General features: G+C 38.0%; 1 protein-coding gene across 1 annotated transcript in view; it reads right to left on the bottom strand.

The window, feature by feature from the left end:
• TPH1 (tryptophan hydroxylase 1) overlaps positions 1–19,491 on the bottom strand; it is a 37,783-nt gene extending 18,292 nt beyond the window's left edge. The window contains exons 1-3 of the mRNA XM_010964791.3: positions 3,457–19,491; positions 2,857–3,021; positions 2,152–2,288 (exon numbers count right to left, since the gene is read on the bottom strand). Of these exons, the coding sequence (XP_010963093.1) occupies positions 2,152–2,268 (117 nt within the window). The 5' untranslated portion in view covers positions 2,269–2,288; positions 2,857–3,021; positions 3,457–19,491. The remainder of the gene's footprint in view (positions 1–2,151; positions 2,289–2,856; positions 3,022–3,456) is intronic.
• Between the last annotated feature and the right edge of the window lie 68 nt (positions 19,492–19,559).

Raw genomic sequence — 19,559 nt, 5'->3', positions numbered from 1 at the left:
GAGAAAATCAATAGGTAATATCTACAAATGGAAAAATCAAGAAACTGCAGCAGAATAAGCATATTGTTTATAAACATGGAAGTAAATACTAGAAAATATAGTTAAAATAGTTGAAAATGGTTGCCCTCTATGGGCTGAGGATAAGTAAAATAGGTGGGTTCACACCCACATCACTCACTATGCAGCGGTCAGAATGAATGAGATGGATACACAGCAGCATGGGTAGGTCTTAAGAACATAGTGCTGAGTAAATGAAATGTGTATTGTACAATAACCTTTATATAAATTACCAATACATGCACATGCAAAAACTCAACATCTAAGTAACATAAAAAGATAATTCAATGGCATTCACAGCTCAAACACATCTGAGTAGTTGCCTGTCAGAAGAGAGAAATGGAGATTGAATGAAACAGGAGGAAGCTGTATACATCAAAGAGGACAGTGTCCACATGACATAAGCAGTATGATTAGCTCAACCCTCTGCACCTAGGTCAACAAAAACCCTCTGCACCTAGGTCCACAAACTAAATGGAGTTTAGGGATGAAGAGAGATGAAGCAGAAGACTGCTGTTTTCTTTATAAACTTTATAATATGGGTTTGACTTTTTAAACCATGCACAAGTATCCACTGATTAAAAATAAAATAAAAAAGAAAGTTGATGGAAGAAATGTAGGTATGCTATTTAAAGACTCAAAGATAATCAGTAGAAGAGCTTAAAATAATCATGTAATCATCAAATTTGGGGAGGAGTAGAGGGAGAAGAGATGGAGGTGGTATCAGTATCTTTCACAATATAGAGTAAATAAATATCATATAAACTGACAATGCAAAGAGAGAGATCAGAACAACTTTTAGATATTATAAAATCATCACCAAAAGAACTAAAGAGCAGAGATAGTTAAAAGAGGTTGCCTCTAGGTAGTGGGACTGAGGTGCTTGGTTAAAAAGAACTGATGATTTTATCACAGACTCTTCGAGACTATTTGTTTATATTTAGAATTTTTAATTCTTTGAAATATTATTTTCAAATGTCTACTTCATAGCATAGCATATATATATAAAGTTCATTTATAAATAGCTAACACTTATTGATAATTTACTCTGAACTACCCTAAGCACTTTACATCTATTAACTTTATTAGTTCTCACAATGACCCTATCAGGTAGGTAGGGTTCTCACTTTATAGATGATAAGATGAAGCACAGAGAAATTAATTAATTTACCCACAATCACACAGTCAGTAAGTGACAGAGCGAGGATCTGAACTCAGGTGGTTTGCCTACAGAGCCCACAGAGTTAACCCCAATGATTTTCTAGTAGCATAATTTAACCAGTCCCATACCTTAAGTAGTTTGTTTATAATTCTTAGCTTCTATAAATAAATCTTTGTGTCCCTAAGCACTTAAACTAGATTGTCTCCCAGGTCAATGATATCATAGTATATGGTACTCCTCTTTCAGTTCAGTTTACACACATGTAATTATTTATTGACTACAATTATTTGTTTAGTGTCTGTCTTCTCCACTAGACTATTCACACTGTAAGAGCTGACACTATGTCTACTTTATTCCGGTCTGCATCCCTCGTAACTGGCAGGGCACCCTCCACTTGGCAGGTACTCAGTAAATATTCATGTTCTGATGACGGAGCCTTATTTCTTTAAGACAGATTTATGGAAGTGGAATTACTGGGTAAAAATATGTGAACATTTTAAGACTCACAATATATATTACCAGATTGTTTTCCTACACATCACACCAATTTTCCCTCACACCAAAGGTGTATTTAAATGCCACATGCATTGAAGCTTTGATGGTAGGGAGCAGTATAATTTTTGAATCTTTGCTATTGCACTGTATATCATTTAATATATTGTTAATGTATCATTAAATATCATTAAATTGTAATATTTTATCTAATAAAATCAAAACTTGCTTCTCCCAAATCTTTCCTCCATTTCTTTATTAGTTATTTGCATCTCCTCTTATGTATATTGTTTGTATCCTTTGCCTACTTGATAGAATTGAACAATATTTTAGAAATTTAAGTGCTTAAAAATTTCTGTAGTGCACTTCTGAAGAATTTACAAATAATTTTATAGACTCATTTTATAAGAGTTCAATGCAGAAATATGGAGAGTGCTTACCTGGAAAATTTTCAGTGCTTTTATAAGCCCTCCAACTTCATTCTTTAAGGAAAAAATGAGAGTTGCTCTTCCCTTTTCTAAGGAATGGTCTTTGTTTTCCTTATTGTCTTCAATCATAATGAATTTGGTATACTTCTCTAAAAATAAAATATGAAAATATAGAGAAGTGGTATAACGTAGACAATATTTGGTAACATACACAACATTCGGTAACATTAACCAAGTTTTTGTTTCCTCACCTGTAAAACATGCATATGCAGATATACTTTGCAAGGCTGTAATGAGACCACAATAAGATAAAACATTGCCTAGCACAGTGCCTAGAATTTAATAGGCATACAATACAAGTTAGTAGTTTCCTTTTCTTTTTCTCTAATCTAATCCTTTCAGAGCATGACTCAAGCCCATGGGCTTCTTGCAGTCTTCCTGGCTATTGTGGCCTGAACTGGGCACTCTTCCTCTATGAAAGTCTACCTCCTCTCCCCCTACAATTTCAGCTCTTTTTTATACTGGGTCCAGTTTTTTTGTTTGTTTGTTTTTGTTTTTGTTTTTGTTTTTTTAAGTTTCAGGTGTACAATATAGTGATTCAGTACTAAAAAGTTCAACTCTGGTATTTTTTTCCCCAAGTCAACGACAGTAGAGCATCAGTGGGAAGTTAACTTAAACCTCTGAAAACCAAATGATCAGAGACAAAGTTAAGCTTACCTGGACTATCGACAGGATCTGAACTACTAGGCCCTATGCCTCTTTGTCAGTTGTAACCTGGTACCCAAGGTCTTAGTCCTGGGCTTGGGTGGAGGTGATGAGATGAGATGCTGAGAGGCTTTGCATCAGACTCCCTTTCTTTGGGGGTGTCTAAGGGAGGGTTGCCTTTATAGGAAGAGAAGGAAAAAAGAGATGTTGCCATTAGACGGAGAGGAAGGGAAGGAAAAAGAATGTGTCTGTTTCTGCTAGCACAGGAGAATCAAACAGACTTGGGTTCAGCTCTGAACCTCAGTTTCCTCACCTGTAAAGTTCAAGAAATATCTACCTCACAGAGTTTGCTGGGGAGGTGAAATCAGATAATATACAAAGAGCCTATTTCTAGCACAAGGAAGGCGCTCAAAAATAGTCTTTTCTCCACGAAGAGAATAGGAGGAAAGGAGAAGAGTGAGTGACCACAGGGGTACAACTTCACTTCCCAGGCCCAGCTTCCCACGGGCGTTTATCTCCCAGAGGGTGACCCTGACTCTTCCCAGAGCCGCAGCATTCGGGAAATTCGCGACGGTGGTCCCCGGTCCCGGGGGAAGGGGCCTCCGCACTCACCTTGGGCGCCACTAGCGGTGAGCTGGGTCTGTCCGCGGATTCCCGCTGTCCGCCTCTTATAGAAGCGGGAGTCGGGGCGGGCCAATGGGCGCCCGAGGCTGCCGGGCGGTGGCCAATGAGAAAGAGGTTCGCCTGCCGGTCGTGGGGAGCGTCCGGGGAGCTGACCGCCTCTGGGTTCTGACTGTCCGCCAGCCTGCGCCGAGACTCTCACGCCTTAGTCTTCACGTGTATCTGACTGGTGTTTTAATTAAGTTAATGTTAGACCACTCTTAACTACAGAAGTCTGACTAGTACTAAACAATCCAGCGTTGAAAATTCCCTCCAAACCAAGATAAAATTCATTATTGGCATAATGACCTCCCATAGGCTTGTACTGCTTCTCCCGGTTGGCGACCAAAGCAGGAACCACCTCCCCCGATCCCCAACACAGACACACACAAGACACACACACAAGACACACACACACACACACACACACACGCACATACACACACACAAGACACACACACAAGACACACACACACACACACACACACACACACACACACACACACACACTTCCCAGATACCTCTATGCTTCTAGGTTACTTGGTAGTCCAGCCCTACCTCATCACTCTCCTGGTGACTTCCCTTGTTCCTTAAGGCAAAGCAATTGTTGACCTTTTTAGAAGGGAAGTGCTCAGTATTTCCCAACTAAAGTTTAAAGCTGCAAATAGATAAGCATGCTATCTTAGCAGAAAATCATATGTTTACAACATGTCACAGAAGCCAAAAATTTGGACTAGGTTATTTACTGAGTGTTCATCAGATCCTGTCCTGAAGGACTATATATATATCACACTACAATTTTTGCTTCAGTTCTTTAAAAGTCAAGTTTGTTGATATACAATTTACATACAGTAAAATTCACCCTTTTGAGATGGTACATCTCTGTGAGTTTTGTCCAACATATACAGTTGTGTAACCACCAAATAGAATATAGAACATTTCCATCACCTCAGAAAAGCTCCCTTGTTTCAATCCTCTCCCCTAACATCCAGCCCCTGGCAACCACTAATGTTGTTTATGTCCCTCTACTGTTTCCTTTTCTGGAATGTAATATAAAGGGAATCATATGGTGTGTATAGGTTTTTAGTTCCTGGCACTTAACATGATGCTGTTGAACTTCACCCATTTTGTTGCATGTATCAGTAATTTGTTCCTTTTCATTGTTGAGTATGGATATACTTTTAATGCAGGACATTTACAGCTTTCAAATGCATTTTTCCTTTTATCTGCATAATAATTCTATGAGGTAAATATTATCCTCATTTTACAGATAAGGAAACTCAGACACAGGAGGCTCTATGACCCTTTTCTGGTACAGGCTAGTAAACAGAATCAAGAATCAAGCAAAAACATTCTGACTTTAAATCTGGTGTTCTTATTACAATACCATGAAAAGCACTGACCAAGTAGAGACATTTTAGAACCAAGCTGAGGTCAAAGATAACTTTCCTCAAGTTGGGTCTATGGGAGGGACTGAACCATCTCTGTTAGAGAAGAGAGATGGGGCCAAGTCATTTAGTGAGCCCATTGCCAAAGAGATCAGGAGAATAGGTTGGGCACTGGCCCTGAGGTGGAGAGGCTTGAGTAGTTGATATTAATGAACCCTATCTAAGGTCACCTTGAAGGACTGAGCAAAGCAGACATCTTTTCTGAGCCTCTCTAAACATACTTAGATCCCACAACCCTGGGAGACTACAGGCATTGGGGCTTTCCCATTTCTCTGACAGAATTCAGAAGATGACCCTGACCCTCCCCAAAACATCTCCAGCATTGTGCCTGGAATTCCACTAATTAAGAATTTTCATTGGACTCGATGATACAATTTAAAATAAATTCACATACTCTGAGAAGGCACAAAGAAAGAACTATCAGTTGGAGAAAATATGTATTTGCCTGATTAGAAGTGTTTGATTCTTAATACCAGAATGATATCACAGAGTGAAAAAAATGACATTTCCATGGAAGCTATGGAAGAGGTAAATAAGTCAAGACACTTGAGAAAAGAAGCAATCTTAGTGAATGTATTCATTTCCCACTGTTCCCGTAACAAACTGCCACAAACTTAGCCATTAAAAAAAAAAAAAAGCACAAATGTATTATCTTAGTTTTGAAGGTCAGAAGTCCAAAATGGGTTTCACTGATCTAAAATCAAGGTGTCTGCAGGACTATGTTCCATTTGGAGGCTCCAGAAGAGAATCTGTTTTCTTGCCTTTCCCTGGTTCTAGGTTTGTGACCCATGCATCCATCTTCAAAGCAAGTAATGTAGCATCTTTGAATTTCATTCTCCCGTCTTCCCCTATCACAGGTAAGAACTTTTGTGAATACTTTGTGGCTACCCAGATAATCCAGGATAATTTCCCCATCTCAAAATCCTTAATTTAATTACATCAGCAAAGTCTCTTTTGGCAGATAACAGTCACAGATTCCAGAGATTAGGACATGAACATCTTTGTACCAAAATGAGAAGCTCTGGGTGTTACCCAGACAGGAAATGGTGTTTCTCCTTATGTTTGTCCTATCATCTTGATCTGCAGAATCTATGGCAAAAGAGTTTTCTGACCCTGAGACATGGCTTTTGAGATATTAAAAGTACTGGTTCCATGAATGGTTAAAGAAAAAAAAAAAAGACAACTCACTGCACTGCCTGGATCTTCAGCAGAACATGTTTGAGAGGGGATACATCCCAATCTCCAGTTTCTTACTTGCTAAACTGGCTTGATGGTGCCTTTAGACTGATTCTTCTATCTTCTTTGCCAGCTCCTTCTTTTCTTCCTTCCAGATATTCAGGTTTTCTCCAGGCAAGGATCTAGGCCCTCTTCTCTTCTCAGTCCATGTCCTTTTCCTTGTCAATGTCATTTCTCTGGTGTCTTTAAGTATCCTTGATATGCTAACAACTCCAAAATATATATTTTTAGCTCAAATCTCCCTTCTGAATTCCAAACCTTTATATCCAATAATTTATTTTATATCTCTACTTCCATGACACACTGGCATCTTACCATATTCAAAAGTGAACTTGGGAAAATGACAACTGTTGGTGAGGAAGTGGAAATCTGAACCCTTGAACATTGCTGATGGGAATGTAAAATGGTTCAGCCGCTATGGAAAACAGTTTGGCGGTTCCTCAAGAAGTTAAACAGAGAATTGACAGATAACCCAGCAATTCCCCTCCTAGGTATATGTCCAAAAGAACTGAAAGCAGGTACTTAAACAAATCCTTATACACAAATGTTCACAGGAGCAATAATCACAATAGTCAAAAGGTGGAAACAATCCAAATGTCCATCCAAAACCCAAATGTCCATGGACGAATGGACAAAGAAGCTAGTAGATACATACAGTATCTATTCATACTATTCAGCCATAAAAAGAATGAAGTACTAATACATGCTACAACTTGGATGAACCTGGAAAGTGTTATGCTACATAAAAGAAGCCAGACACAAAAGGTCACATATCACATGACTCAATTTATATGAAATATCCAAAATAGGTTAAGTCCATACAAACAGAATACAGTGTGGTGGTTGCCAAGGGCAAGGGTGTTGTGTGAAGGAGGGTATCAGGGGAAAATGAGAAGTGAATGCTTAATGGGTACAGAGTTTTCTTTTGGAATGAAGGAAGTGTTTTGGAATTAGAGGTAGTGGTTGTACAACATTGTGAAGGTACTAAATGCCACAGCACTGTTCACTTTATGTGAATTTCATCTGAATAAAAAAAAAGCAAGCTTGATCTCCCTGCCCTCCAAGTCCTCCTTCCTTCTTTCATAAGCTTCTCTCTCACTTCCTCCATCCCACGAATTGGGTCAATTTTGTCTCTTTTACTTCAATATATATTTGAAATGATCCACTTCTCCCCATCTCCTCTGCCACTGCCCTTGTCCAATCCACCATCATCTCTGAACTACTGCAATTACCTCCTCACCGGTTTTCCTTTTTCCACTCAGGTCTCTCCTTCTGTCCATTCTTATTTTAAAAATATGCCAAAAACTATCATATACAGTGCACACAATTTTTGCCACACTTTAAAAATGCTAACATGATTATGCCACTACTCTGATTAAAACTATAAAATGGCTTTCAATCATTCATAGGATGAAATTTAAGCTCCTTTCCATGATCTGTAAAGGCCCCAAATCTGGCCCCTATTCACCCCTCTTGCCTCTTACCCTATCACTCTCCTCTTCACTGCACTCCATCCACGGCTCTGTGTTCTAGTCCTTTAATCAAAGTTCCTTCCCACCTCGGGAGCTTCCCTCGTGCTTAACCTGAAGATCTCTCACCACACACACCCAACCCCTGCCTCTTCACCTGATTAACACTCTCATCCTTCAGGTTTTCACTAAAGGGTCAGTTTTTTGCCTGATAGTAAAACTTCCCCCAGCCTAAATTAGATTCCCCATTTGTCCCTTTCTCATACTGGCACTTGTACCAACCATTGTTACAGCTATTAGCATGACTATTGTTGACTATTTGTCTACTTATATCTCTCACAGGGGAAGAATTGTGTCAGATTTTTTTTTCTTTTTTTTTTTTTTCTGTTGAATCTTCATTGGCTATCCCAGGGCCTGGCACATAGTAGTTTCTCAGTAAGTAATTATTCAGTGAATGACAACTGAATGCTAGAACCTATGTTCCAATACCTGTGCAGATATGCATTCAGTCTAGTATTTCTGTAGAACTGACTCCCAGATGTGGAATACTGCCAGATTGCCTTCCAAAAAGATTACACCAACCCACATAACTACTCTCAACAATGTAAAACAACTTCCTCATTCTAGCCAATTGTGTATGTTATTCATCTTAATTTTCAATAATCTGAATAGCAAAAACAAATATCCATAATTAGCATTTTTCTAATTATTAGCAGAGCTGAGCATCTTTTCAGACATTTGTTCACATGTGCATTTCTTATATCACTGCTCATTCTTCAATCTGGTTATTTTGTATTGTTTATATTCTAGATTCATCTCTAGATATTATGAATATTAACCGTTACATGCATTGCTGCCATCTAAGCCTTCTATTTGTCTTTAACTCCATTTAAGATGGCTTGTACAACTTTTTTGTTTTTACAAAGTCAAATCAATCTTTCAGGATGGAGTTTAAAAGGGCTCCAAAATCACACCCTTTCTCCCTCCTCCCAGTTCTAAGGCGGACAGGTGATTAATTGTGGTGGTGGGTGTGGGGGCAAAGACTAAAAGTGGAAGCAAGGAGATTGGCTGAATAACTACTGAAGGAGCCCAGCTGAGATACAATGGTGGATATGGGGCAGAATGGAGGCGGGAAATAGGACAAGCTGAGGATCCACTTCGGAGATGGAGTCAACACACCAATTAATGGCAGGGTCTAGGGGAGAGGGGTAGTAAGGGAAAGGGGGTTTCAAGGATGATTCTTAGGATTTTTACTTGACAACTGGGTAGACTATGGTTCTATTTACTGAGATGCAGATGGGGAAAGGGAGAGCAGGTTTGTCAGGGAGGAAAAAATTTAGTCTCCTTTTAAACTTGTAAGGCTTGAGATACCTCCTAGCTATCCAACTGAAGATATCATGCAGGCATTAAGAAATGGGACTCCAAAATTCAGAAAGATCACAAGCAGAGATATAAATTTAGAAGTCACCATATAAAGATCATATATAAAGACAGTATATAAAATTGCACGACTGGATGAAATTTCCTAGGGAGAGAATGAATCAAGGAACAACAAAGAGGTCCAGTACTGGACCCTGGGGCATGTCAAGGTTCAGAGGTTAAGCAGAGGAGGAGCCAGAAAAGGAGACAGAAGGAACAGACACCAAGGAGGGAGAAAAACTCAGGTGAATGTGATATCACAGAGGCCAAGAGAAGAAAGTGTTTTAAGAAGATTCTTTCAATTGCCTTTAACGCTACTCCAAGTTGAGGACAGTAGTGTAACCACTGGATTCAGCAACAGGGAAGTCATTGGGATCCTTGACAAGAGCAATGTCAGTGATGTGAGGCAGCGAGAATCCAGTTTACATGAGCAGAGGTGAGATCAGGCCACAGAGATGATGCTAGCTCTTTCAGGAGTTTTGTTCTAAAGAGGAGCAGAAAAATGTGCTAGCAGCTGGAGGGGAATGTGGGGTAAAGAGAGGGTTTTTTGTTTGTTTCTTTCTTTTTAAACAGGAGATACTAGAGAAAGAGTATTTCAATAGGGCAGAAGAAATAGATGATTTAGGAAAGAGAAGATAATTGTAGGAGCAAAGTCCATCCCACTGATCTCATTAGTTCTAACAGGTCAGTCAGGCAAGTCTCCTAACTTTCTAGGTATATAATCACATCCTCTGAAAGTGCACCTGAAAAAAATTACAGCATTTTTCAAGTAAGTGATCATCATAAAAGAACAGTGGTTTGTTTTGGGGGAAAGCAAGAATTATGATTGAGCATATAGAGGGGCATCTGGTTGACTGATAAAGTTCTATTTCTTGAGCTGGGTGACAGAAACAGGAGTATTTGCTTTTTAATAATTGAATATGATGTAGTTTTCTACTTCTGTGCTTTATTTGACAAAAAAAAGATTAATGAAAAACAAAAGAAGATATGAAAAAATAACATTTTGATCCTTTCTAATATTTATACCTTATACCTGTTTGTTTTTCATCCTATCACATTAGATAGGGCTGTCAGAACAATTTTCAATAATAACATCCTGTTTTGTTCCAGACTTTAATGGGAATGTTTCTAATGTTTCAATTAGGAATTGTACCTGCTATAGGTATTATGTTAATGAAATCTTCTTCTATTTCAGACTATAAAGGGGTTTTTCTTAGAAACAGATGTTAAATTTGAATTTTATCAAATGAATTGTTGGCATTTATTGAAATGATCATATAGCTCTTCTTTTTTTGGTCGAGTAACATACTGAATTACATGAAAAGATTTCCAAATGTTAAATTATCCTTGCATTCGTGGGATAAACTCATCTTGATCATGGTGGGTTTTTTAAATGTATATTTTTACATCTTTCAGTATGGTGCTGAATTTTATTTGCTGATATTTTGTTTAGAATTTTTGCATTCATATTAATAGATAAGATTGGCTTACAGTTTCCTTTTTATGTGTGTAACTGTTCTTATTCAGTTTTGTTAACAAGGTTTGTTATCTTTGCAGAAATAATTCAGAAATTTCCCACAATTTTCTGCTGCCTTGAGGTAGAGATGGGGTAGTTCTATTATTACCTTTTAAATATGAGTATTAGTCATTTAAGGTTTGCTGCCTCTTCCTGGGTTTAGTATTGAATCCTTTCCTAGAAAAGTATCCATTATTTGAAAATCCCCATGTAGTTACGTTCTTCTTGCTTCCCCGCTCTTTCTAAATTTTTTTTTTCCTTTATTGCACCTGAGTCAGAGAATGTGTCTGTATAGTTTCTCCTATGGAAATGTATTAGGATGTGCTTTGTGGCTCATCACATTACCTACTGTTATGGATGTTACATTAAATTATAAAAGAATGTGAATTCTTCATTTGGGGTATGTAATAATCAGGGCAGAGTCAGTAATGAATTCCCTTTTTTATATAAACACAATAAAGGTTTATTTCTAAGTCTACCCCATGTACTGGGTGAATCTCCAGGGCCGCCCCTCTCCATGTGGTTCTCTGTGTGGTTACTCAGGGATTCAAGCAACCTCATCTTGTGGCTCTGCCATCTTAAGTCATGGCTATCACTCCAAAAGAGAGAGTTTCAAGGTGGTCGGCCAGCTTTTAAAAGTACTGGCCCAGAAATGATACTTGTCATCTCTGTTCTTATTTCATTGGCTATAACAAATCACATTGCTCTTCTTTACTGCAAGAGATCTTCAAAGCCTTGTCTTCCCATAAGCCCAAGAAGAAAAGAACCAAATGTGGAGACCCAAAATATTCTTACTGTAAGGTACAAAAGTCTATATACGTGTGCACCCACAGCATAGGAGTTAAGAGCACGGACTGCAGAGCCACACGCAGCCTTGCCATTTACTTAGCTGTGTGACCCAAAGCAAGTTACTTACATTTTCCATGCCTTGGTTTCTCTCTCTGTAAAGTGACGATAATAACATGTCTGTCCCAGAGGACTGTTATAGGATTAAATGTTTATAAAGTATTTAGAACAATGCCTGGTGCATAGATTTGATAAATAATTAAAATATACAAAATCAACATTTAAAAATAGTGTTATTCACATTCTCTATGTCTTTACTTTTACTGTACTTTAATTTTTTCAAAGTTGGTTTGTCCATTTCTGAGAGGTAAGTTTAAGTTTCCTATGACTGAAACAAAATTCTTTTATTTCTAACAAAATTTGCATTATATTTGTTCCCTCTATTATATGGTATTTTAAAGTTTATGACTGTTACATCTTATTAATTGTATCACTTATAGGTTATAAAATAATACGTCTCTTTTTTTTGCTGTCAATTTTATTCTGTCTTAGTTTTTCAATGCCTGCTTTCTGTATTATCACTTACCTAGTTTATCTTTATCCATCCCTTTATTGGATGTTGTTTGTCTTAGGTTTATCTCCTGTAAACAACATAAAATTTGATTTTGTCTCTTAGAAAAATCTTTACCTTTTATTATGGTGCATTTATTTTATTATGGTATATTCTTTACTATATCATGGGTATATTTAGGCTTAAAATGTATATTTATTTTTAATTCTCAACCTAACTTTTGCTGGATAAAACAAATTTTCCTTTTTCAAAATCAATGGTTTAGAAATTCCCATCTTTTTAATTTCAATAGTGATTATCTTTGAATGCTTAACATAATTCAATGTATACTATCCTAAAAACACCAAGATTAGTCAGTATCCATAACCTTTCTCCTTAACAAGGCATTTAGAATGTTTTACTCCACCCAGTCCACCCTGAACCTCCTAATGTCTCATTCATTCATTCAACAATTCTTTACTGTGCCTCAAATATGTGTTGAAATCATCTAGACTTTTATTTACAATTTGTTATTACATTAACATTTAACAACTGCATCATATGCCACATTAACATTATCGGTGATTATTTGATCTTAACAATTTTCCTGATTTATTGGTTCATTGCCTATAGAGAATATTACTGTTTTTATTCAGCATCTATTTCCTCTTCTTCCACTAACAGAACCTGTTTTCCTCTGGAGACACACTCTCTTCCAGTCCTAGTCCATCTGCTTTGGGTGGCCCTTATTCCACCCCCTCCCCATTCAGTTCTAGGATAGACACATGACTCTGAACAGCTTATCAGAGGATTGCAAGCCTTTAGCCAGATTAATTGGTTCACTGATGAGAATCAGGCCTAAGACTTGTTTATAATTTAGAAGATTCTCTTTCTTATTTTAACCTTGGAGGATAAAAGGCTGGAATTAATGGTAATCAGCCAGTGGAGAGTAACACCAAGATGAAGAGCACTACTGAAAGATGAAGAGAAACTAAGATCTAATGACTTTGTTTGAATGTCTGGAACCAGCCATACCCAAAGCTTGCCCCCTTTTTAAATCAAAGGCTGAATCACTGGAATTCATTTTTTATTTTCTTGAAGTAAATCTTTGAATTTTTTTTTCAGGAAGATTGCATGAGTATTATACTTTCAGAATACTCACATCAGGGGAAGTGTTCCAATTCTGGAGACTTGATACCTTTGTCATTTCATGTATCTCCTTGAGAAAAGAACAAGTAAAACTGATATAGCATTTCATATGATGACAGTTCAATGTTCATATGATAAATGCAGGAAATAAAGCATTTTTAGGTAAGGAAATGGGCTTTATAGTCAGACAAATTTCGACTTAAGTTCCAATACTTCCACTTACTATCTGTGTGATTTTCAACAAACTTCTTAACCTCTCTGAACCTTTGTTCATCCAAAAAACAGAGATGATGTCATCTCCCTTGTTAGACTGTTGTATCAATGAGACTATGTAAGTAAATTCCCTCCATCAGGTCCTAGCATACACTAAGCACTCAGTAATTGCAGGTTTCCTTCATCTTCCCTTTCCTTAAGGCTCTTCAAAAAAATGCAATGAAGTAGTGTATCACTACAGACAGGAACATTTAATATATGTCTTAACCCTAAAACCTTTCATACAAATACCTTATCAAAGTATAAAAAGTAACAATAGCCTTCGTGATCTGCATGATTATGGAACGTATGGAGGACTTTCTCTTTTTTTGTGCAATAAGACCTCAGATGTTAGAAGACATATGGGATTCTATCCATTTTCAAATGGAAGTTAATTTGATGAGGCAAAGGGATGAGGGAGAGAGATCAGGTCAGACATAATCTCTTGAGACTTCAAGATCTAAATCTTCTAAACCTTCCTCCAAAAAGCACAGTAATCTTCACAACATGATGCCTTTAGTGAGCACTCATTTCTGATAACACCCAAATGGCTTTATGGGACGAGCTGTGTACAGCTCTGTTCACACACAGCTTTACACAAGTTTCATTCCAAAATCTGCTTCAATTCTCAACTACACTTATAAAAATTACAATTGCAAACCTGTTTATCATTTGAATATCTTTGCTTCAACACATTACTCCAAGGAATGGTGGCTTGTGGTCATTTCAAACACATTGAGCAGAACAGGCCAATTAGTATCAGTCATGACAAAGACTTCTACTTGCTGTATGTTATAGCTTGCCTTAAGTCACACAGGAAGTGACAGAGGGGGACAAGAATCTTAGGCCTCACTTAACCCAGAGAATTTTTCACCTCAATATATCACAAAATTTCAAAAAATGGATTAAGGAACCCAAAGGATTCCTTCCTTCCTCCCTTCCTTCCTTCCTTCTTTCCTACCTTCCTTCCTCCCTTCCTTCCTTCTTTCCCACCTTCCTTCCTTCCTTCCTACCTTCCTTCCTTCCTTCCTTTTAGGTTCTTTAGGTTTCTAGACTTTTTGACTTCGGGTTCTGAGTCATATGGAAACCTCCTAGTCCATTATTAAGGGATAATTATGAAAGCACTCAATACCATCTGGAACAGCCAAGACATTCTAAGTCTAGGGAACATAATTTACATAAAAGACAATGTAAATGGTTCTCCCTGGAGTTGTTCCATACAGCATTCCTGCTCAAGGTAATAAAGCAAACAATAGGAGAAAATGCCACTATGGAAATACAGAGAGTTTTGAATCATTAACAAGTACTGGCTATTCATATATTTTGAATGAGAGAGACTATCTTACAGCATGAAAAAACTGCTCTTGGAGAAATAGGCCCCATTCCCCAGGCACACTTGGTTTCCACCAGTATCTGCTGTCTTAATGTTTGCTTTGTATTGTTTAAAGAGACATTATCACCCCTCTCATTCAATGCAACTAGTCATTCCTCCTACAAGTCAAACAGTATTTGTTGGGGCTGCAGAAAATGAAGCCAGTACCATTTGTCTAATTAATGATCTCTGAAGCTTTTATGAAAGGGTATTACTGAGTCTACATCAGGGAAAATGAGCCAACTTGATGATTAACGTTGCTTCTCCTTTGTTTCTCCAAATGAGTCCAAGGTAGTGTGATCAAGCTTTCACAGCAATCAGGAAGATTCTGAAAGACTCTAAATGTGACCATTTGAAAGAGTCAGGAGAGGAAGCTATACCATTCAGACAAAGAACGCAACTCCTGGAGTTCCACATGGTCAGAAAGGAAAGATAGGAAAATCCTATTTACATGGCATTAATACCCCTTACCCTACTCCGGAAGAGGTTAGTTGGGGGCACTTTTTCTCAGGTTCCAGATATTAGAAGACTTTCTTTACAGGCTCTATTCTGGCACAAATTTATCAAAAAAAGACCAGTGTTCCCCTACAGAGAAAGCAGCAGCCATGCCCTTAATCTGCTTTTAGTCATCACTGCGGGCTCTGGCTTATGTGTTACATAACTTTTTCCTCAGAGGGCAACAAAGCCACTGATAATCAGATGCATAAATAAGCTGGATCTGACCTGCTAAGTAGGTGTCTGATATGCAGAAAGAACCAAGAGGACTCACTATAAAGCATGCCCTGGGTAACGAAGCCTCAGAGAACTCAGGATGATATGGGTTAATACAGATCACAGGGCCACTTAGCAAGTTCAGAGCCACTTCAAAATACCACTGAGAGCCTCTCATCAGCTCCTGCAAAGCAAGCCACTCCATTCCTCCCTCTTCAGACTGTGGTTGTGGTTGCCCCATTTAGCGTCATGGAGATACAATCCCAGGTGTGCACCTGGCTAAAGGCAAAGAAGGGGAAGATCCCCACGTGGCTGTCCTGTCTGTCAACTGGCCCACGTGTATAGCAGTTATGGTTATTGTTTGCCTCTATAATAAAATCATTGAATAAATCTTGTAGAGCTTTAAATCAGCCTCATAAGCGTCACCAGGCAACTCCTCCAGGAAAGGTGGGGGAGGGTGGTAAGATAAAGAACTCCATGGACACAGAAAAAGACCAGTGTGTCATTGCAGAAGCCTTGCACTGGAAATGCTATGAAGTCATAAACTATGTGCTGATCATGAAACCCAATCAACACAATGGTCTTGGAAGAGGATATGACCAAGCTCTAGGCTGGAGGTGATTTCCTTGTGAGATCCCATAAGAAGAGTAGGGGAAAAGATTTAGCTGCTGTCCTTAGTTATCATGGAGGATGGGCAACAGTGGAAGGGAGATTGCTGTTGGGCCTGCAATTAACTGCAGGGACTATCTATCCACAAAGGGACCTATATATCTCTTACAGTTAGGTTAGCCTTAAGAGAGCCCCAAATCTCTGAGCAGCATGTAACTTGGAGAAGTGAAAGTACATCATTTCAGGGGTGAGATGGACCCTTTCAGAAATTAATGGAATAAATGGCTATTAACTAGCTCTGTTTTCCTCCTGTCTTAAATTGTCAACTTCTTAATCCCACTAACTGAGCACAGTGCTTAACACATGGCAAGTTCAACACATTATAACATACCACAGTATGAATGAATGAGACATGTTTATCTACAATTCAGTTTTTCTCCTACTGGTTCAGTAAATGCCAACAAAGCACTTACTGATCACACTGGAAGTTTATCCCTGATTGAAGATATGACAAGATACCTGTGTTCTATGAATTTTTTTTTTTTCTCCCACAGAAGACCAAATCCCTGCCCACTGAAATCCTCCAAGTTTCAACAGCAATGTTACAGAAATCAGCACTAGAGTATAGGGTGAGAGAACTGGTCAAGAGTGATGGTAGGGGCTAAAAAGAATTGAACTCAAATTTCAGAGCCAGAAAAGAAAGAATAGATTTTAACCAAAAACAAGTATTTCCCAAACTCCAGGATGTGGCAAATAAACTTATGGCAGCTCCTCTGTGGTAGAAGCAGACACAGATAAAAATCACTAGACCAATCCATCAGATGACAATCACATCAGCTACAAAACCCCTTTTCTGCTCCCTCTGCACCTATTTTCAGGAGCAGTGCCCACAGCTTCACAGGACAACCCTCCAAGTGTATCTTGGGTCCAGTGCCCAGAGTTTTTGTTCTGTTTGGAATTATTTCGGCATTAAACCTTCTTCCCGTACCTACCTCCTCTCCACTGTCAAATTGCTTTCTTCTGGTTCTTTATATCCAGATTTGCAAAAGAAAATAAATATCTCAGCTCCTACTGGCAACAAACGCTTGAATCTCTTTCTCATCACTTTTCCAGATGAGAGGGTTGAAGGGGAGACAAGAGAGGAAGAATTTTTTTTTCTTTTTCAATTAATTTCCATTTCTGTTAAGTCTCAGTAAACTCTGGGTACAGAGCAACCAGGATGATATGATTATGGAAACTATTAATCTCTCCATCAAAGGACAGCCAACTGATGGTTACGGAGCAGTTGGCACGTTCCTCCAAAGGGCTTCTGCAACATGATCCTCCTGGTTTCCTTTGGGGCTATAAGTGCTCAGGGCACAACCTGTGGCAACCTCCAAAAAGATAAAATAATCTTTGAGTGTTTGTGAGTTGTTCTGGAAAATTGTGTGTTTCCCTGCAACGGCTCTAAAGAAAGAGTCAACCCACATTAAAACATGTCCAAATAGGATGAAAGAGAACAATCTACTAAGATTTTCAGATCAGTCAAGTTTCATCCGAAAATGTGAAATTTGGAAGATCATTCACATACCACTTCATATGGGCAACAAGCAAAGGGGGTGCATTTGGAGTAAGAAGTCTCCAAATTGCTTTAAATATTGAGTAATATAATTATAAAAACTAAAATAACTTCTATAAGTTAAAGATAAACAAGGACCGTTACCTGGTTTGTCCAAAACTAAAACAAACCTAAAAAGAAATTAGAGAATTCAATTTAGGGACTTTGTTCCAGAGTCCACAACATCAGCAGATTTATTTTTTTCTACCAATGGTGACAGAGTATAGACTTCTCTGTGATGGGAAAGTTAAAGGACGTAAGTTTGCTCCAGGAGAAGTGCTTGCTGACTGGCCAAGTGAATGCCTGTTCTTGGGTACAGGTAGCAAAAGTCCACCAGTTGCATTTTGAAAAAAGCACACTCGTAGGTTTACAAAGCCACCAGCCTTCCCAAAAACGGTCCCAAAGAAAGAGGGAATTTTCAGAGATGATATGGGGTCAGTAGGAATCATTCAAAACAAAACTACATGATCCTACATTGATTGAGTGACTTATAATAAAGCCACATATATGCATTTTCTTGAACTATAGATTGTGATAAATAGACATTCCCCACCAACCCACCCACCTTGCTTTCAACACACTCCTTCCTGGAAGCAAGCCCGTACTCCAGGAAGTTAAACTCCTCTAGAATATACAAAGGTTCCTTGTCCTTTCTTCCCACTATCTCATTGTTGGAGTCTGCATGCAAAATGGACCTGACCGAGCAGGAAATTGTCAGTTCTATGAAGGAACTGTTCCCCAAAACATTTCAATTTCTCATGTAATCATATAAATCCTGAATGGTAAGGGGAAAACCCATAAAAGTAATTATAAACAGATCCCATGATGTCAAAGGGAAAGCAGTTAAAGAAAGGGCTTAATAAGCAGCCTTCTTTTATTACAATAGACTTGACGTCATTCTTTATTATTTCCAACACTAAAACACAAAGCCACTTGCTATACCGTGGATCAGGATGAAAAGGATATGTGGACTTTCCTGAGTATTTTAATATCCTCTTATTGACAATAGATAGAAGATCTGAATAAGGACTGGAAACAGGAAATGAACTTAGTGATTTCATTACAGTAATAGAGAAAAGCATTTCCAATGTCAGGGACTGGCAGATGGTCTCGTAAGGCTTCAACTTCTAAACAGCCTGCAGGTCAACAAGCCCAATATTGATACAAGCTCAGTATGTAATTAACTAGGCGTCCTAGTGAGCAGAAATGTTTTCATAAATATATGCTGTAGCCTTAGCAGTGGAACATAGGAAGCTGGTGTTTCAAAGTTAATTTAAAACCATTTCATAAAGAAAGTATTTAGAGGCAGCAAGAGGCTTTCAATAAGACTGCAGTTAAAGAGCTCTTGATGTTCTAATACAAATCATATTTGCAATGAAGTATCAACTATGGTATATCTTCACCTAATTTATCTCTAGTGAAAAAAAAATGTGGTTGTAGAATTTTGAGAGCTTTGAGACTTTCCAGATCTCATTCAAGAAAACCTAAAAAGCTTTCTAAAATATTTTGAAATCATAAAGTGTGATGCCTCCCTCCAGCTTTGTTCTTTTTGCTCAAAATTGCTTTGGCTATTTGGAGTCTTTTATGGTTCCATATAAATTTTAGAATATTTTTTCTACTTCTGTAAAAAGTATCATTGGGATTTTGATAGGGATTGCATTGAATCTGTAGATTACTTTGGGTAGTATGGCCAATTTAACAATATTAGTTATTATAGTTCATGGTCATGGATGTCCTTCCATTTGTGTCTGCCTTAATTTCTTTTGTCAGTGTTTTATAAGTTTTTAGTGTACAAGTCTTTCACCTCCTTGGTTAGGCTTATTCCTAAGTATTGTATTCTTTTTGATGCTATTCAAGTGGGATTGTTTTAAAACAGATATACAGACCATGGAATAGAATAGAAAGCCCAGAAATAAACCCACACATATACAACCAATCTTT

The sequence above is a fragment of the Camelus bactrianus genome, chromosome 10 (genome assembly GCF_048773025.1).
Source record: "Camelus bactrianus isolate YW-2024 breed Bactrian camel chromosome 10, ASM4877302v1, whole genome shotgun sequence".
In the NCBI taxonomy this organism is placed as follows: Eukaryota; Metazoa; Chordata; class Mammalia; order Artiodactyla; family Camelidae; genus Camelus; species Camelus bactrianus.
The sequence above is the reverse complement of the archived record's forward strand: the minus strand, read 5'-3'. Positions and strand labels throughout refer to the sequence as shown.